At 39.6% G+C, this 18,112-nt stretch overlaps 5 protein-coding genes across 9 annotated transcripts; 3 read left to right on the forward strand and 2 right to left on the reverse strand.

The window, feature by feature from the left end:
* The first annotated feature begins 36 nt into the window (after positions 1 to 36).
* On the forward strand, positions 37 to 6,077 carry LOC135125532 (mannose-6-phosphate isomerase-like). 2 transcript variants are annotated; one of them, XM_064051205.1, is made up of 6 exons: positions 37 to 422; positions 470 to 611; positions 659 to 817; positions 928 to 1,095; positions 1,143 to 1,367; positions 1,443 to 1,524. In XM_064051205.1, exons 1-6 carry the CDS (start codon positions 102 to 104, stop codon positions 1,487 to 1,489), a joined length of 1,062 nt encoding a protein of 353 aa, XP_063907275.1. In that variant the 5' UTR covers positions 37 to 101; the 3' UTR covers positions 1,490 to 1,524. The 2 variants fall into 2 exon arrangements, with proteins under 2 accessions (XP_063907275.1, XP_063907267.1); XM_064051197.1 differs by lacking the exon at positions 1,443 to 1,524 and adding an exon at positions 5,836 to 6,077 and having other exon boundaries at positions 38 to 422; positions 1,143 to 1,345.
* Rig (rigor mortis) lies at positions 6,074 to 10,552 on the reverse strand. Its single transcript, XM_064051104.1, has 13 exons — positions 10,205 to 10,552; positions 10,024 to 10,156; positions 9,688 to 9,919; positions 8,797 to 9,640; positions 8,508 to 8,750; positions 8,289 to 8,460; positions 8,050 to 8,221; positions 7,587 to 7,996; positions 7,373 to 7,538; positions 7,037 to 7,327; positions 6,832 to 6,979; positions 6,523 to 6,786; positions 6,074 to 6,474 (listed from the first exon to the last, which is right to left on the reverse strand). Exons 1-13 carry the CDS (start codon positions 10,375 to 10,377, stop codon positions 6,207 to 6,209), a joined length of 3,516 nt encoding a protein of 1,171 aa, XP_063907174.1. The 5' UTR covers positions 10,378 to 10,552; the 3' UTR covers positions 6,074 to 6,206.
* Positions 10,553 to 10,666: 114 nt separating this feature from the next.
* Positions 10,667 to 12,422, forward strand: LOC135125550 (putative neutral sphingomyelinase). Its single transcript, XM_064051216.1, has 4 exons — positions 10,667 to 10,824; positions 10,876 to 11,049; positions 11,098 to 11,281; positions 11,330 to 12,422. Exons 1-4 carry the CDS (start codon positions 10,793 to 10,795, stop codon positions 12,113 to 12,115), a joined length of 1,176 nt encoding a protein of 391 aa, XP_063907286.1. The 5' UTR covers positions 10,667 to 10,792; the 3' UTR covers positions 12,116 to 12,422.
* An 87-nt stretch (positions 12,423 to 12,509) lies between these two features.
* LOC135125473 (calnexin-like) lies at positions 12,510 to 16,063 on the forward strand. 3 transcript variants are annotated; one of them, XM_064051127.1, is made up of 6 exons: positions 12,510 to 12,701; positions 12,985 to 14,238; positions 14,783 to 14,923; positions 15,173 to 15,313; positions 15,364 to 15,549; positions 15,594 to 16,063. In XM_064051127.1, the coding sequence occupies exons 2-6, from the start codon at positions 13,015 to 13,017 to the stop codon at positions 15,654 to 15,656; spliced, it is 1,755 nt and encodes a 584-aa protein (XP_063907197.1). In that variant the 5' UTR covers positions 12,510 to 12,701; positions 12,985 to 13,014; the 3' UTR covers positions 15,657 to 16,063. The 3 variants fall into 3 exon arrangements, with proteins under 3 accessions (XP_063907197.1, XP_063907214.1, XP_063907207.1); XM_064051144.1 differs by having other exon boundaries at positions 15,597 to 16,063; XM_064051137.1 differs by having other exon boundaries at positions 12,510 to 12,696.
* LOC135125516 (parathyroid hormone/parathyroid hormone-related peptide receptor-like) lies at positions 15,763 to 18,025 on the reverse strand. 2 transcript variants are annotated; one of them, XM_064051186.1, is made up of 5 exons: positions 17,568 to 18,025; positions 17,361 to 17,524; positions 17,073 to 17,238; positions 16,552 to 16,836; positions 15,763 to 16,504 (listed from the first exon to the last, which is right to left on the reverse strand). In XM_064051186.1, the coding sequence occupies exons 1-5, from the start codon at positions 17,757 to 17,759 to the stop codon at positions 16,055 to 16,057; spliced, it is 1,257 nt and encodes a 418-aa protein (XP_063907256.1). In that variant the 5' UTR covers positions 17,760 to 18,025; the 3' UTR covers positions 15,763 to 16,054. The 2 variants fall into 2 exon arrangements, with proteins under 2 accessions (XP_063907256.1, XP_063907250.1); XM_064051180.1 differs by having other exon boundaries at positions 17,286 to 17,524.
* Between the last annotated feature and the right edge of the window lie 87 nt (positions 18,026 to 18,112).

Below are 18,112 nucleotides of genomic sequence, written 5' to 3' on the forward strand. Positions count from 1 at the left end.
ACCAATCCGAACGCAGCCTCCACCTCAATCAGCAAATCACGCAGTGACCTTCATCTGACATTTCAATGACGTAACCATAACCTAAAAGTGTCGCCCCTACAATGGAACTTGATTATAAAATACAGACGTACGCTTGGGGCAAAAAGGGGGCTGACAGTCTAGTGGCCACTCTTCACGCAAATGTCAACAAGAAATTTAAGATCGAAAACAATGAATCCTACGCTGAACTATGGTTAGGTACCCACGTCAATGGACCCTCTGTGATCAAGGGTAGTGACGAATTGTTGTCCGACTTTTTGAACAAACACCCGGAATGTATAGGCAGCACTCACGTAAGGAAAATGTTTGGCACAGAGTTACCATTTTTGTTCAAAGTTCTATCTATTGATAAAGCCTTGTCGGTCCAAGTGCATCCCTCCAAGGTGAGTTTTTTGCAAAGAGTGACTTTATTTAATTTGTCGATGTTTAGAAACACGCAGAAGAACTGCACAAAAAACAACCTGATATTTATAAGGACCCTAATCATAAGCCTGAATTGGCGATTGCGTTAACACCCTTTGAGGCTTTGTGTGGTTTTAGACCTTTGCCAGATGTTGTGTATTATCTAAAACGTAATGACTGCGTTTTTCTGATTGGGTGTTTTATGGTCGGATTTTAGATATTCCTGAGTTGAGGGCTGTCACGGGAAATATCGCAGAGAAACACAAAACAAATGGTATCCAGATGGTGAAAGATGCATTCAAGGCTGTACTTGAAGCTCCTAAAAATGTTATAGAGGAACAACTAGTATTATTACTACGCAGATTTAAAACTTTGGGTAATAACAAAAAGTTTTTGGATTAGAGTTGCCTCAATAATAATTTCAATAATTTGGATTTTTGACATTGCAATTTAATTTTTATCCATTAGTCACTCTTTTTTTTTCAGACAAGAAAGAACGAGAATTTCAGTACGCGGACGTAATTCGGGCTCTTTATTCACAATACCCGAACGATGTAGGCTGCTTTATGGTGTATTTTTTGAATTATATTAAACTAAAACCCTTTGAGGCGATTTATTTAGGGGCCAACTTGCCTCACGCTTATCTATATGGAGGTAAAAAAAATCAAAGTCATTCCAGTGTGATTATTTTTATGTTACAGATTGCGTCGAGTGTATGGCTTGCTCTGACAACGTCGTTCGCGCTGGTTTGACCCCAAAATACATCGACGTTAAAACACTTTGCTCCATGGTCAACTACCACGGTGACAAAGCAGAAAATATGATTTTTAAACCAGAAGAGGAAGACAAAGAATGCCAGATATTTAAGCCGCCAGTACCTGACTTTGCAATAGTTCAGATCAAAGTGAGCGCAACCGACAAAAATCGTAAGTTGGCGCTGGATTTTTACTGTCTTAGCTGGATTTATAAACTTATTGTTGACGTTGAAATTCCCGTTGCAGTTGCTGTTTCCACTGACGTTGTTTTAAGTTTCTTGTTATCGAAATAGGTCTACACATATTAAGAAAAAAGGCAAAATATAAACCCCGCCCACCCACCCTAACTCAATTGTAATGATTTCTTTTTATTCGTTGTGAGCCAAGAGGGGTGGAGCTTAACGGCAAAATCCTTATTTCTTTACGAGACATTAAAAACATGTTTTTGAGTATCGTGTTGTTCAAAGAATACCATGTATATTAAGAAAAAAAATAAAGCCAAAGATTAGGCCCCACCCATACCCGCCCCGATCTCAGTACTTAATTGTGATGAATTTTTCATTCATTGTCAGATCGAGGGGCGGGGCTTAATTGCACGATTTGTCTACAAGAATTTACCATTTTAAACATGTTTTAAGTTTCTTGTTCTGAAAAGATGGCTATGTATATTAAGAAAAAAAAAGTCAAAATATAAGCCCCACCCACCCACCCTATCTCGATTCTGATGATTTTTTGTATTCGTCGTAAGCCGAAGGCGGAGCTTAATTGTAAAATCCTTATTTTGCTACGAGAAATTACCATGTGATATATGTTCTTTAAGTAATCATGTTATACAAAGAAAACATTTACTTGATAAGACTGATTTTGGCAAATGACATACCTTCCAAGAAAAGTGAGGGTGGGTGGGCGGGGCTACTACCTGCTAAGATAAAAGTGATTTTGGCAAATGGCATACCTTCCAAGAAAAGAGAGGGTGGGTGGGCGGGGCTACTACCTGCTAAGATAAAAGTGGTTTTGGCAAATGAGACACCCTCTAAGAAAAGAGAGGGCGGATGGGTGGAGCTAGTACCTATCAAGACGGATTTTGGCAAATGACATATAAAATGATTATAACTCCACCAAAATGTGAGAAAGATTTTTTTTACTATTTTTCCTAGACTCATCGGTTGACTGTTAAGAGCGTAGCGGAGAGTTAATCCGCCATTTTCCAGACACCCGGTATATTTTAACATTTTCGAAAACGTCTCAGAATGAGTTTGTTTTGATACTGAATTTGTTGGAGTTCATCCAAAGAATACTGCTCAAAAAACCTATTTTGATAAATTAAAAAAAAAATGCTATACATATAAAGAGAGATAAGTTCGAAAATATGCATTATAAAATATAAAAAAATCGTCGATTGTCAAATTTTAGATTTGCGTAAACACCGTTTAAATTTTATAAAATAACATATTCCTTATTTGTGGTTTTAAACAGTTCCTAAAAAATGTTGAAAAAAATTTATACGCCCAACCTTCAAATCTCAAGTTTCAAAATTTCAATTTGACCATTTCAATTTCAAAATCTGTCTATGTCCTTCTATATGTAATATCCGTCTATATATTTTCTATATCTTTGCATATACGTCTATATTTCTCTATATCATTCTATATCCTTCCGTGTCAGTTTATATTCTATTCTATTCTATTCATATCTGTCTATATCCACCCATATCATTTTTAGTCTCCTATATTCTATATTGGCCAAGCGAGTCTATATTATTGGAAATTTTCTACGTTCAGTAATCACGCAGAAAATCCGTCTTTTTTGAATTTTTTTAAATTCGTCCATTTAGTTTGTCAAAAAAATATTGCAAAACATTGATACGTAAAATTTTCAAAATTCACGCTATATTTTTCGAAACGGCACGTGGAGATCTATACCCAGAATTGTTTCTAATATTTTTGGGCAATTTTTCCAAAAAGTTCAATACTTCAATACTCTCCCCTTATGTTTTGACCATTTTTCGACTGCTTTTGAAAATTATTTAGGAACTTTTTTCGTAGATTTCGACCTCCAGAAGTTATTTTCGCCTTTATTTTTTTCGAAAATTCTTACCATCATCATTACCATAAAATGTATTAATTAAAAAAGAAAACCAAAAGAGAAGCCCCACCCATTCGCCTCTATCTCAATTGTGATGATTTTTTTTATTCGTTGTGAGCCAATAAGGCGGAGCTTAACTGCAAAATCCTTATTTCTCTACGAGAAATTAAAAACATGTTTTTGAGTATCGTGTTGTTCAAAAAATACCATGTATATTAAGAAAAAAATAAAGCCAAAAACTAGGCCCCACCCATACCCGCCCCGATCTCAATTCTTAATTGTGATGAATTTTTCATTCATTGTCAGATCGAGGGGCGGGACTTAATTGCAAGATTTGTCTACAAGAATTTACCATTTTAAACACGTTTTAAGTTTCTTGTTCTGAAAAGATGGCTATGTATATTAAGAAAAAAAAAGTCAAAATATAAGCCCCACCCACCCACCCGATCTCAATTGTGATGATTTTTTTTAATCGTCGAGATCCAAAGGAGCGGAATTGAATTGCAAAATCCTTATTTCCTTACAAAAATTTACCATTTTAAACGTGTTTCAAGAAATAAGTATTTTGCAGTTAAGCTCCGTTCCCATGGTTCATGGCGAATAAAAAAAAATCATCACAATGAAGATAGGGCGGGTGGGCGGGCTTACATTTTGTCTTTTTGTTTTAATATGTGTAGACTTCTTTTCACAACATGAAACTTAAAACATGTTTAAAATGGAAAATTTATATAAGGAAATATCGATTTTTCAATTAGGCTCCGCCCCATAATTGTAAAATCCATATATGTACCATTTTAACCATATTCAACGTTTTTCGTTGTCAATAGATGGCGGTATATTAAGAAAAAAAAAGGCAAAATATAAGCCCCGCCCACCCACCCTATCTCGATTCGAATGATTTTTTGTATTCGTCGTAAGTCGAGAGGCGGAGCTTAATTGTAAAATCTTTATTTTGCTAGGAGAAATTACCATGTGATATATGTTCTTTAAGTAATCATGTTATACAAAGAAAATATGTACTTGATAAGATAAGACTGATTTTGGCAAATGACATACCTTTCAAGAAAAGAGAGGGTGGGTGGGCGGGGCTACTACCTGCTAAGATAAGACTTATTTTGGCAAATGAGATATCCTCTAAGAAAAGAGAGGGTGGGTGGGCGGGGCTACTACCTGCTAAGATAAGACTTACTTTGTCAAATGACATATAAAATGATTATAACTCCACCAAAATGTGAGAAAGATTTTTTTTACCATTCTTCCCACACTCATCGGTTGACTTAAATGTATTAATTAAGAGCGTAGCGGAGAGTTAATCCGCCATTTTCCAGACACCCGGTATATTTTAACATTTTCGAAATCGTCTCAGAATGAGTTTGTTTTTGATACTGGATTTGTTGGGAGTTCATCCAAAGAATAATTCCCAAAAAACCGATTTTCATAAATTAAAAAAAAAGCTATATAAAGAGAAATAAGTTCGAAAATATGCATTATAAAATACAAAAAAATCGTCAATTGTCAAATTTTAGATTTGTGTAAACACCGTTTAAATTTTATAAAATAACATATTCTTATATTTGTGGTTTTGAACAGTTCATAAAAAATGTTGAAAAAAATTTATACGCGAAACCTTCAAATTTCAAGTTTCAAAATTTCAATTTTATCATTTCAATTTCAAAATCTGTCTATGTCCTTCTGTATCTAATATCCGTCTATATATTTTCTATATCTTTGCATATACGTCTATATCTATTCATATCTGTATATATCCACCCATATCATTCTTTAGTCTTCTAGATTCTATATTGGTCAGGCGAGTCTATATTATTGGAAATTTTCTTAGGGTTACGAATATGTGTTTATTTTTGATCTACGTTCAGTAATCACGCAGAAAATCCGCCTTTTTGGAATTTCTTTAAATTCGTCCATTTAGTTTATCAAAAAAATATTCAAAATATTGATACGTGAAATTTTCAAATCTTCACAATTCATGCTATATTTTTCGAAACGGCACGTGGAGATCTATACCCAGAATTGTTTCTAATATTTTTGGGCAAATTTTCCAAAAAGTTCAATACTTCAATACTTTCCCCTTATGTTTTGACCATTTTTCGACTGCTTTTGAAAATTATTTAGGAACTTTTTTCGTAGATTTCAACCTCCAGAAGTTATTTGGGTCTTTATTTTTTTTCGAAAATTCTTCCCATCATCATTACCATAAAATGTATTAATTAAAAAAGAAAACCAAAAGAGAAGCCCCACCCATTCGCCTCTATCTCAATCGTGATGAATTTTTCATTCGTTGTCAGACCGAGGGGCGAAGCTTAATTGCAAAATCGATATTTCCCTATACAAATTTACCATTTTAAACATGTTTTAAGTGTCAACTTTCAACGGATGATATAAACGACGCATACCTTCGCTGCGTCGCGACAAGTTTATAAATCGACCTTTAAGGTGACAGTAGCTGAGAAACAGCTTACTTATCCAGCGCCAACTTGCAACAAGGTTGCCACCGTCACGACAACTACAATTAACTACACACGTCTCGTTTCAGGTTCCCAAGTCGTTGAAAACGTATTCCACCAAGAAAAGAACTACAGGCAGCACTTTGCTTGTGATTTCCGGAGAGGCTAAATCCAGAGACATGCCCCTTGTAGCCGGAACCGCCCTTTTCGTACCAGCTAATGACGAATTCATCATAACTGAAATAGCAGAAGACCTACTCATGTACCAAGGTCTCGCAAATATCTGATTTTTTTATTTTTTGGGTAACAAATATAAAGTGGCAAAACTGTTGTTTCCGTTTTTTATTAACGAAACGAAACGAAACTTCTCGACTGGAAAAATAACAACATAAAAACCACTACTTTGAAAGAAAAACAACGGAATTCGGTCAAACTTAACTAAATTTGTCAGTCTTACAAATTATTCTTCTTTCTCAATCTTTGTTGTGTCTTCTTCAATTTGAGACTCATTTTCTGCCATATTTTTTAATATAGCGTCACCTCTGGAAGGAACACTGGGTTCTGCAATTTGAGCACTTTGAGCTTCAGAACACTTATACTTTATGGAATCGCAAAGTCCTTTATTTCCCGCTTTCTCAGCCAGCTCTAGCGCGAACTCCAAAAACTCTTTGTGAGTACGACGCGCCAAAACTTTGGCCGCTTTTTCATAATCGTTGATAGAAATATAGCTAAAATCGACTTGTTTAGGTACAAATTTTAATAAATGCGACGATTACCAATAAGCTGCGTTTTCAAAATTTCCAGTGTCGGTGCAATGTTGTGCCCATTTTTCCACCACGTTCGTCGTGATGTCGCTATTTTCGGACAGTCGGTGTTTAGCCAAAGCGAGAGCTTCCCTGAACATTAGGTTCAAACAAAGCGAGTGAATGGCGTCTTCTACTTTATGACAAGCTAAGAAATACATTGCGGTTTCTAAAGGGTCTGAATTCGCTTCTTCTGACAGTTTTTTGGCGTAAATCACACACGCGTCCTGCCACAACCTGTTAAAAACAACTTAGGGAAAATTTCAAAAATTGTCAACTCACTTTATTGAAACCATGGGGGCTAGAGCTATCACCGACGGAGTGACGCGATTTTCATTAATAGCGTTTTGGATGTGTTCAGCCACGTTTCCTTTCCACAACGAGATCAACTCGCACGATTTAAACTTACCCTCCTTTTGGTGTTGTTGGTCTAATAAATAACAATATTCTTATTATTTTTTTTTACTAACTATAACGAATTTGTTACAATTGGCGTCCAATAAAGTCGACACTTGCTCTTTATTTCCAAATAAATCAAAAGGATCCAGTTTCGTTTTCTCGCTTGAAATGTCGCCACCTCCGTCCATCAATTTCCTCATCCTGTCAACTTGTTGACTGATATTGTCGTCGTTTGACACGTAAATCGACGGAACGATGTAGTTTTTGGGAGCACTTTTCACTTTTACTGGAATTTCGACTTTGATTTTGTTCTTTTCGGTTTTCTCGGGGTCGTTTTTAGCCGACTTGGCCAACATGCGTTTTCGTTCGGCTATGAACTCTACAAAATTGATTAGTTTTTAACAACTCACGAAAAACTAGTTACCTTCGTCGCTTCTCGGTGGATTCCCAGAAATGCTCCAGATCCTCAAAGTTTTATCCCCTATTATCACTAAATCTGGATCAACCGGACTCCACGCCGCTGCGTAATTATGCGACAGATACGAATCCACGAAAGTCGCGATGATAGTTTTGGTGGTTACGTCCCACACCTAAATACAAACTAAATCACAAATAATAGTACTTCTTGGGGTAATTACATGAGATAGACCGTCGCCTGCCGTCGAGATGATTTTATTCCCTTCGAACGGACACCATGCCAGGGCTAGAGGGGGCTTCAGATGCCCCTCGAACGACACCACGAGTTTATCGGCGAAATTATCGTTCTTGTCGAGCGCGTGGCAGTCAAAAACGATCACTCCTTTGGTGGTGGCGGCCGCAAACCAGTTGCAACGCGGCGAAATTTCGGTCTTATTGGTAAACGCGTCGGGGTGCCACACTATACCATTCAGCCCCTTGTCGTTGGGGTAAATCGTAGTGATTGCGGTTAAGTCGGTTTTTAGCACCACCAAAGAACCGTCTTTTCCGTTTAATAGTAGTAGGGTGTGGTCGGGCTTCCACGCGAATCTATAAACGTTAAGGTTTTCCGGAAGCTCCATGTGAGTCGGATCTTAACAAAAATAAAGGAAATCAGAAAAGGAAAAATAATCCAGGAGGGCTTACTTTCAGTGGGTTTGTCGATGTTATAAATTGCCATTTTGCCTTCGGCGACTACGTAGAGGCCTAAATTGTCCACGTCGCCTCGTACCGGACCCCACTCCACTTTATACACTTGGTTGCGGAAATAGTGGGGGAAAAGGGTGTGCTTTTTCGATGTGAGGTCGATGAAGCCGACCTACGTAGCACCGAACGAAAAAAAAATAGTTTGTAAAAATACACCCCACATATAACAAAATAATTACTCGTCCTTCTTCCGTCCCGAAAGCCACGATAGTCTCTCTGACTGGATGCCAGGCGATGGCGGACACTCTTTGGGTGTACTTGGGGTGGTACCGTTGCATGTTGACGACATTCGAGTGCGGTATACTCAAGTCCCAAACCCGGATACCCCCATCTCTCAAACCAATCGCCAAACTACGAAAACCCACCAATAAAAAAAATTACAAAAATAAACAACCAACCGGTTTGGGTCCAGTACTGACGACGAAAAACACGTGACTAAAGCAGTCACCGTCGTAAACGAACATCGAATTTTCTCCTTACTCAAGTCATAGTTGACCAATTTGCCTTCTTGACCCCACGTCCACGCATTCATAGCGACTTTATCGCGCCAGTTGTACGCCGTGCGGTAGTTCGGCGGCGTCACAATATTAAAAACGAGACAAGAGTGCTCGTAATGCACCACAGTAAAGTGTTTTTTCGCACTACAATTCGACTTTTAGTTTTCGACGACCACCAAAACTTACTTACTCTTTGGGTTTGGGCATGGACCAAGCGAGAATCTCGCCGGTGGCCGACGACGTCAAAATCGTGTCCGGGGTCACCCAGCATAGCGCAATCCACGTCATTGAGTGCTTTTCGCGGCGATTGGACTTCCTGGAAGCGAAGAAGAAAGTCTGCATGCGACCGTCAGTGCCGGCACGCCAGATATAAACGCTTTTGTCTCTCCCGGCGGAGGCCAATAGGTACTCGGTACGTGGCTCCTCTTCAATGGGTTCCTCGGGTTTTAAATACGCGTCGCGCATTATCCCGCTGTCTTCGCCGCTGGTTTCAATTTCCGGTTCTTCGGTTTTCTCTTGAAGGTCGCTCTTTTCTTGCTCGATTTTTTGTTTCTCTTCAGGGAGAGCGACAGAATCAAGACCGGAGTCGTCTAAGAAATCCCCGTCGAAGATTACCGGCAGGGGTCTATTCTGAACGACTTCTTGTCGTTGTCGGGGTTTTTCTGCACGTGTGGCTGCTTTGTCGCTCCTGTCGTCTTGCGCCACCGTCACTTTTTCGTCATCGTTTTTTTGAGTTTCCACACCCAGAATTTTGTTCCTCAAGTTGTCACACTCTTTCAAAAAATCTGGAACCTCTTTTTGACCCTCGACAACGGGCGCGTCGTCATCAGCATGAACCAAATTAACCCACGGATTAATTTTTTTCTCTTTCGTGTTATTTTCAACGCTAGTTGTTTCTGGTACATCTTCCGTCGATTTATTTTTAACTGTATTGTTAGTACTTTGTGGGAACACATTAACGGGTGCGGGACACCACGATAGCGACACTACAGATTGATAATGCCCTCGTAATTTATATAAAACTTGTCCATTCCCTAAATCGCTCAAAACAATATAAAAATTTACTTATTTTGTCACTTACTGCGCAAGTCGGCAACCACAACCCCTCCATTACTTAAGCCAAAAGCCAACAGCCAACCAGCATGCGGACAGGACGACAGACACGTTAAAGTGACTTTGTTTTTGAATAAGTCTTTCAAGAATTTGGACTCGTTGGTGTTGATGTTCCATACGGAAACGACACCGCTAGAGGTCGCTGAGACGACTCGGTCGTCGCCCGCAAAGACAGCCCCAATCACTGCCTCTTTGTGTCCCTGCACGCCCCATTAAAACAAAAACAGGAAATATTTCCCAAAATGAGTATCTTGTCTTTTTGTATTGTCATACTTTATAGAAACAAAATTCATCCATAACTTACCACATGGTCTTTATTCGACGTCTTCTTCTCAAACGTGTCCAAATTCCACACCCTGATGACACTATCCTCACCCAGGGAAACCGCGTATGAGTGTGGATCCTTCCACTTTCGGTTCAAATCAACTGAGGTAACACTGAAACGATTACAATGAGCACCGTGATGAAAAAACACATAAACTCACTGTTTGGAATGTGCGCCGTGAATTATGCGAACATCAGCAGGTTTTTTGTCCACTTTTTCTGTAACCACTACAAGATCGTTTTTTGATCCGTACACCAAAGTGTTATCGGGGGCACAAGCCACAATCGAACTTTTATACCAATGGGGCGCCGGGGGCACCACCAACTCGTTCATTTTCAATAAGTGATAACAAATAACAAATTTTCAACTAACCAAGTTATTCAAAAGGGGGCACATGCGGCCATCATGAAACAAATTTGAAAATGGGGTGGGGGGTCGGTAAAAGCGAGCACTGTACAAAACAAACTTATTAATAATCACATTGTAAACATAATATAAAAAAGCAATTAAAAACTAGAACAACTTTTTATCAATTGTAGGTCGAAGTCGTGTGTTTCACACCTAGAAGTTGAGTTATGTGTTAAAATGACACGGGAAGGCGCGAAAATTCAAACCGATAACACCGCGCCGCGTTGTTGACAGGTGTCACCAAAATGTCACACGTCACGAGTGTTTTCTAAAATATGTATGAAATTTGATTTAAAATCCAACAAAGCGGCAGTCGGAGTGGGTGAACGTGACGGTGAACATGGAATTTAAAATTCTGACTCTAAACTGCTGGTACGTTGAACGTGCACCCAAACCTTGTGTTTGTGTAATGTTTTTCTCTAGGGGGCTCGCCGTTGTCTCCCGCAACCGCAGCCAGCGCATGCAAGCAATCGCAGAGATGTTAGCAACTAGCCACTATGACGTGGTGTGTCTGCAAGAAATTTGGCTCAATTCTGACTACGAACTAATCAAGCACAAAGTCTCAGGAGTCTTGCCTTATTCCCACTACTTCTACAGGTAAACTGTGCATTTCACGAAACCCTAAATGAAACCGTTGCTCTTCAGCGGAGTCACGGGTTCCGGCGTCTGCATACTATCGCGCTATCCAATGGAAGAAGTGTTCTTTCACCAGTGGCCAGTCAATGGGTACATTCATAAAATCCACCACGGCGACTGGTTTGGCGGAAAAGGTGTGGGGTTGTGCCGGTTGAAAGTCAACAATTATTGCGTAAACGTCTACTCAGCGCACGTGAGTGGTAGTTTCATTCACAAAAAAATCGCTAATTTGTTGTTGTAGTTGCATGCAGAGTATGACCGCAAATGTGATGAATATCAAGCTCATCGAGTGCTTCAATCATTTGACACTGCTCAATTTATTCAAATGACGTCGGGAGGGGCGGATTTGGTTGTTTTAGCAGGGGATTTGAACACAGAGCCTGGGGATTTAGCATACCGGCTTATGCTATCAGTGCCTGGGTTGGTGGATGCGTTTAATGAAGCTGGTGAAACAGCGCTTGATATTGTAGCCACCAATGAAAGTTTGACTAATTCTTATACGCCGCCTTCTTTAGTAAAAAAAAATATTCCGGGGAAGAGGATTGACTACATTATGTATCATCCAGGCTCAAATTTACAAATTGATTTGAAGAGTTACAGTTTGCCTTTACCAGATAGAGTTCCAGGGTGTGATTATAGCTACTCAGACCATGAAGCAGTCGCTGCCACGTTAGTTATAAGCAAAAACGACGTTTTGGCGGCTAAGGAAGATCTCCAGATGAAGAAAACTGTGTTGGAGGAGAGCATCCAGATTTGTGATGAAGCACTCAAGAGTTTGGGCCACAACAAATATTTGTATTGGTTTTTTACTTTTGTTTTGTTGGTTTTATTGGTCACCACGTTGGCTACCAACTCGCCGTTTGGGTTGAACTTTGTATACCACATTTTGAAAGTTGTAATTACCGTTTTTATGTTCTATACACTGATAATGGCAACTATTTGGAACAAAATCGAAAAACACGCTGTGATTGCTGGAAAGTTAGCAATGAGCACTGCTTTAAGGAAACTGAAAACCAAAGATTCGTAAACGGGCTATTCATTCCATTTAAAAGTATTAATAGTGTAAGGGCCAAAAAACAATATCTAAATTTATGCTCAATGTTAACTATATTTGTACTTATTTATTATTAACGACACAAGACCAATCAATATTTGCTCATGATTTTATTTCCATTGTAACTATTTTTATACTGACGCTTTATTGATGCTTCGCTGAAGACAGCTTTATACAAATTTATTTGCCGACTTGCTTTATTGTTCATATCATAACATCTGTGATAAAAATAATAATTTTCTTTATTGTAATAGTTCATAAATAAAATATTTATACACGCTTTACGGCTTTCATTCCAGTGAGTGGTTGTGGCGCCACTTTTTGAACCATTTCCTATTTTGCCATCTGTTTCACGCTGATTGGTTGACAGTTTTGTGTTTATTCTCCTCCATACAAATGCCATGTTATACGTGGTGTTTAAAAATCACATTGTAGTTAATCTGTAGCCGAAGTGAAGCAGTATTTTTTTAATTCCGAAGCGATTTAAGCCGCTGCTTTGTGTTCTAAATTAAGAAATAGTGTGCTGTGCATTTTATTTTCTTCCGGATTTTGAGGTTAGGTATGACACTTAATTTTGTCGGCTAGTGAAACTTTCTCGTTTTCGATCGAAATAGCGATTTTCCCGTGACCCACAACGCTTAATCAACAATAATTTAGTGTTTCTGATAGTTTTTCACCGTTTGGAGCAATTACTGTCCCTAAATCGATTAGGAAGTGTGGTTCAGTAACCTCGCCGTAATTTTTTCAAATTAAATTAGTACGCGATTAGTCATTAGTCAACATTGTCACTTCCTAAAGCCACGCTTGTAAAATCCGTAACTTTCATTCCCCGTAATTTTCAGGACAATATATGAGGTTATATTGAACACAGAATGCACCTAAAAATTATCGCCGCCGTAATTAGCTTAGCACTAATTTTTTCACACGCCAAATGCGACGATGTGGATGACTCGGAAGAAGCGACGGTAGAAACGATCCCCGAAGATGCGATAGACGTCCCGTACGAAAGCCCCAAATCCCTCGACTCGAAAAGCACGTATTTGGCGGAACACTTCGACGATTTAGACCTATTCTCCAAACACTGGGTGAAATCTCAGGCCAAAAAAGAAGGAATCTCTGAAGACATCGCCAAATACGACGGACAGTGGCAGGTGGAAAGCGCGCTCAAAGACGGTCTTACCGGCGACAAGGGTTTAGTCCTAAAGTCCAAAGCCAAACACGCCGCTATCGCGTCATCCCTATCGCGAGCTTTCGTTTTCGACGCCAAGCCCCTAGTAGTCCAATACGAAGTGATGTTCCAAGACGGGCAAGAATGCGGAGGCGCCTACCTCAAACTACTAACCCAAGGTCCTGAGACCAAAAACCTCAACAACTTCCACGATAAAACTCCCTACTCGATCATGTTCGGGCCCGACAAGTGCGGCAACGACCACAAGCTGCACTTCATTTTCAAGCACCGCAACCCCCGCAACGGGACGTTGGAAGAAAAACACTGCAAGAAGCCCAAAGACCGCATTGAAGAGGTCTTTTCCGATAAACTCCCACACTTGTTTACTCTTGTGCTCCACCCCGACAACACCTTCGAGATCTCGGTGGACAAGAAAGTCGTGAATTCGGGGAGTTTACTGGATGATTTCACCCCCGCGGTCAACCCTCCAAAGGAAATCGACGACCCCGACGACAAGAAACCGGAGGATTGGGACGAGAGGGAGAAGATTCCCGACCCCAATGCCGTTAAACCCGACGATTGGGACGAAGATGCCCCTGCTCAGATCGTGGACGAGTCGGCGGTGATGCCGGAGGGGTGGCTAGAGAACGAACCAACGCATGTTCCCGATCCGGACGCTAAGAAACCGGACGACTGGGATAGCGACATGGACGGGGAGTGGGAGCCTCCCCTTATTGATAACCCGGGCTGTAAGGACGCGGTTGGGTGCGGACCGTGGGAGCCACCATTGATCAACAACCCAGATTTCAAGGGGAAGTGGAGGGCGCCTTTGATTGATAACCCGAATTACAAGGGGAAGTGGAGGCCGAGGAGGATCCCCAATCCCGAGTTCTTTGAGGATAAGCAGCCCTTCAAAATGCAGCCAGTGGTAAGTGGGTGGGTGAACAGGTGATCATTTGTTGCGGTTTAATAAAACTTGTATATTTATTTTAAACGTCAATTGATTGGAAATTGTATGAACCTGTCACCATAAAAGGCCATGATTCATTCAACCTTGTACACCATTGCGTAAAAATCAATTGTGATACTTAGTTCTTACTTGGACAGTTAACAGGTGTTTCTTTTAAGTAAAATGAAAATTTATTTTTTTATTTTTACGTACAACAATGCGTTTGAATAGTCAGGCTAGTAAAAAGTGAAGCTTTTAATTCGTCCTGTTACCTACTTTTTTAATCTCGAGTCATAAAAAATTCGTGAATTTAATGCGTTGTTTTATCACTGATGTCCATGAAAAGTTAAATATGCGAATATTTGTATTATAAACACGTCACTTATAATTCTTGGGTAATTCAATAAATTTATATTTAACTTTTGTGATCAAAAGTTTTCGGGTGATGCCTCGGTCGTGATGTTTTTTCATAAAAGGAAACTGCAAATTCATGCACGGTGACTTGACAACACTTTCGTTTCAGTCCGCCGTTGGTTTTGAACTGTGGTCAATGTCCAAGGATATTTTCTTCGATAACATTATTATTACCGACGACATTGAAGTGGCCAATCACTGGGCGGCTGCTACCTATGACAAGAAGAGACAAAAGATCGCTAAAGATTCGGTAAGTGTGTGCCATAATCTGTCACGATGCTCAAACTAAAGTCACTTATGACGCATAGAATTCATTATGGGGGCGCATCATGAGAAAACTCAATTACAAACCAATTCCGTGGTTACTATATTTCATTTATTGCGCCATTCCGGTCGCCATTTACATTTGGTACCTCTACTTTTGCGTCCAGGAGGTATTTCGTACTAAGCTAACTGAGTATTTTTGGTAGTTGCTACATATCCACATTTTTCTATCTAGGAAAGCGTAGTTCAGAAATTAGCCACCCTGACCAACGAATATCCTTGGCTTTGGGGCGTGTACATTATTGTACTAGGAATACCTGTCGTTTTTGTATTATATTTGTGCTGCAAGCCTGGATCCTCTGCTAGTCAAAGTCAGGTATTTAGTCTCGCGGACTGATCGACCGTGTAACTAATAATTTGCGTTAGGAGAAAGAGGAACTGCGACAAGCAGCACAGAAGAAAAAGACTGATGAACCGACTGAAGACGTAGTGGAAGAAGAAGCGAAAGAGGTGGAGGAAGCGGAGGTTGAAAATCCTGAAGAGGATGACGATAGGGAGAAGAATTCGGGACCTGATACTGAAGACGAAGACGAGTCTGACGAGAAAGTAGAGGTGAGTTTGAGGTTTGATTCGCCCGGTGACTAATCGAAAATCAGCAGGAAAATTCGCCGAAAGGCGGCGGTGAGGGCGCAAGAAAAAGGAAAGTACGTAAGGAGTGATAGTTTTTTTTTAATATAGCTAGCACCAGCACTGTTTTCATCTTGCAAGTCTGCAGTTGTATTTATTTATGATCGTTTTATTTTTTTGCTGTAAATGATCGTTCCATTTTTGATTAGGAAATTTGTACTTTTTATGAAAGTCTAGTTGTAGTTGTTACGTTTTTGAATAAAATTTTTGACCATAATTCATTTTACTGAGCGAGCTAGTTGGATTTATAAATACAATACCAGACCAAGGAATAGCCCGTACTAGTATTGTTACTTGGGATAAATTGCATGATATGATTTTCCATCAGCGATTTTCTATATATTTATATAATGTCCTGTGATTATGTAATAGTTCAGAGGAAAATAAATACTTAAGTTTACTGTGTGGACCTAAGCTACAATAAATAAACTTAAAAATAGTCGCTCGTCTTGTTAATGACCTCGTCTCCGAACCCCTGCGGCAGCTCTTGCAGTTCTTCGGCGAGAGCGATCTGGGTGGTGTGCGAAATGGTGCGACTCCTCCGCTTGAACTCCCTATTGTTTCTATCTTTAAACAACCGGTATTTCCGCACCACCTCCACTTGGACGTCGCTGTTCATCAGACAGTACACCAAGCTGGCAAAAAGCCCTTGAAACGCGGTAAAACTCTGGTCGAAAAATATCCACAAAATCTCGAACGTTCGGTTTTGCGTCACATAAAACGACAGCACAAAGGAAACTGCGTAAGGGATCCCGAATAGCGGGACCAGGATTAAAATAGCGCGGACGAGCTTCTGATACTGAGTCCACCTCTGCATGTACATAGACGTCAGCTTAACAAACAAAATCCGGATGATGAGTACAAACAGAATGAAGTTGATCTGGAAAAAATCGTTAGGTGATTGCGGTGATGTATTGGGTGTCTTACGAGGACGGTGAGTCCTATGGGAACGTCAATCAGGAGCGCGATGTATTTACTGGATTGGGTTGTCCAGCAGTACTTGTTTTCGTTCAAGGCCTTCAGGATTATCCAAGGGAGGATAAAAAACAAGGGAAAGCCCCAACCGACGCAGTAGTAAATCGCCACCCCGTTTTCTGATAGAAGCTTCAAAAACAATAAGTTGTGCAAGTAGGCACCCTCCATCAGGAGGAAGGTGTAGTTGGATATGATGAAGTAGTGCCAGAGGCTCACGATGGCTTTGCACACCCATGACTGCAAAATCACTACTTTAGTTAAAACAAGTGTTTTTGTTTAAGTTGAATTATGAGCGAAAATAAAGAAATTACTACGTGAAGTATGAACAGTGGGTCGTAAAAATAATAAATGTGCGTATTTACATACTAAACGATAAAATATTTATTGAGTGGCTCCATTAAAAAAAATTATCGTTACCATAGCGAAGTTATTTTTTTCAGTTTTGACCAGCAATTTATTGTATCATCACTTACGTAATTTGTTTTATTAAAGACCGGTTCTCCATCCACATAAATCGTCTCATGCGGTAGCGCCGTTCCTTTAACGAATAGTCCAATTTTGATTAAAGACATGAAAGCCCGCATTACAAAGGAGCCGAAAAAGTGCATGTGGAGCTTATTTCTGGCACAATGAAGCCTCCTGGAACCCCATCTTTGATTATTTTATTTAATTCGTGTGAGACTTACTTGATACGTATGAAAATAAATAAAGCGATGAGAAGGGACACAGTGGATAAAACGTACCCCACTTGGGTAACATACTCGATTATAGGTATCCAAGTGTCATATATAGTGTGATTAGTTGAAGTCTCGTTCCCTATGATTTTTTCAATGTAAAATCCGCCGCATTGGCTGTAATTTGTCCAAGGTGACGAGTTAATTGTCAGCCAATCCCCATTTTCGTCGCATTGTTTCGTGGCCAAACCCTATAATCTAAAATTATTCCGGAAAAAGTAAAAAAAAACTTACTTTTTTGATGGATTTGATAAACTCGTTGGAACATGATTGTTTGGCCAAAACCCCGGCGGGAGTCTCCCGCCAGCACATAATCCCATCAAACACCAATTGACAAAATTTCCCATTGGACAACTTACTCCCACTGGACCCGCAGCTAAAGTTAGCCCTTTCCAAAATATCGTCGAGTTCGGACGGGTCAATCATTGCGTCTTCCAGTCACAGTTTTCTTGCGTCGTGTAAGGTGATATTGGGCGGAATGGCAATATTTCTACTTGTTTACGAAACGACTCCACTTGACATAGATGAATCGACTATTTTTATTTTATTAAATCAGTGAAGTTCGCCATTTCTATTTATAATAATCGAAATTTTGAAGATAATTCTTACATAATTCCCGCTAAATGAAAACAATTTGTTACCGAGCGCGATCATCAACCATTTATAAACTTAATTAATTACTTCATCATTAACGCAAGCAACTTTTTTCAAACTAATCGTAGATAGTTTAGGTAAATATTTATTCCCGCTTTCAATCTGATTGATTGCGTTTGATCTCC

This window comes from Zophobas morio, unplaced genomic scaffold (assembly GCF_036711695.1).
Source record: "Zophobas morio isolate AGI-343-1 ecotype UQ-CSIRO unplaced genomic scaffold, CSIRO_AGI_Zmor_V1 ptg000002l, whole genome shotgun sequence".
NCBI classification, from domain to species: domain Eukaryota; kingdom Metazoa; phylum Arthropoda; class Insecta; order Coleoptera; family Tenebrionidae; genus Zophobas; species Zophobas morio.

What these genes read in the sequence shown, in the direction of transcription:
- LOC135125550 (XM_064051216.1), top strand. Translation starts at nt 10,793, where the DNA reads ATGGAATTTAAAATTCTGACTCTAAACTGCTG. An exon ending in ATTCTGACTCTAAACTGCTG is followed by an intron (nt 10,825 to 10,875) that starts GTACGTTGAACG and finishes GTTTTTCTCTAG; the next exon opens with GGGGCTCGCCGTTGTCTCCC. An exon ending in TATTCCCACTACTTCTACAG is followed by an intron (nt 11,050 to 11,097) that starts GTAAACTGTGCA and finishes GTTGCTCTTCAG; the next exon opens with CGGAGTCACGGGTTCCGGCG.
- LOC135125532 (XM_064051197.1), top strand. Translation starts at nt 102, where the DNA reads ATGGAACTTGATTATAAAATACAGACGTACGCTTGGGGCAAAAAGGGG. An exon ending in TGTTGTGTATTATCTAAAAC is followed by an intron (nt 612 to 658) that starts GTAATGACTGCG and finishes GTCGGATTTTAG; the next exon opens with ATATTCCTGAGTTGAGGGCT. An exon ending in ACGCAGATTTAAAACTTTGG is followed by an intron (nt 818 to 927) that starts GTAATAACAAAA and finishes TTTTTTTTTCAG; the next exon opens with ACAAGAAAGAACGAGAATTT.
- LOC135125516 (XM_064051180.1), bottom strand. Translation starts at nt 17,759, where the DNA reads ATGATTGACCCGTCCGAACTCGACGATATTTTGGAAAGGGCTAACTTT. An exon ending in TTATCAAATCCATCAAAAAA is followed by an intron (nt 17,525 to 17,567) that starts GTAAGTTTTTTT and finishes TTTAGATTATAG; the next exon opens with GGTTTGGCCACGAAACAATG. An exon ending in CCATAGGACTCACCGTCCTC is followed by an intron (nt 16,505 to 16,551) that starts GTAAGACACCCA and finishes GATTTTTTCCAG; the next exon opens with ATCAACTTCATTCTGTTTGT.
- LOC135125473 (XM_064051127.1), top strand. Translation starts at nt 13,015, where the DNA reads ATGCACCTAAAAATTATCGCCGCCGTAATTAGCTTAGCACTAATTTTT. An exon ending in CCTCTGCTAGTCAAAGTCAG is followed by an intron (nt 15,314 to 15,363) that starts GTATTTAGTCTC and finishes AATTTGCGTTAG; the next exon opens with GAGAAAGAGGAACTGCGACA. An exon ending in AGTCTGACGAGAAAGTAGAG is followed by an intron (nt 15,550 to 15,593) that starts GTGAGTTTGAGG and finishes ATCGAAAATCAG; the next exon opens with CAGGAAAATTCGCCGAAAGG.
- Rig (XM_064051104.1), bottom strand. Translation starts at nt 10,377, where the DNA reads ATGAACGAGTTGGTGGTGCCCCCGGCGCCCCATTGGTATAAAAGTTCG. An exon ending in TGTGGTTGCCGACTTGCGCA is followed by an intron (nt 9,641 to 9,687) that starts GTAAGTGACAAA and finishes TGAGCGATTTAG; the next exon opens with GGAATGGACAAGTTTTATAT. An exon ending in CAGGCGACGGTCTATCTCAT is followed by an intron (nt 7,539 to 7,586) that starts GTAATTACCCCA and finishes GTTTGTATTTAG; the next exon opens with GTGTGGGACGTAACCACCAA.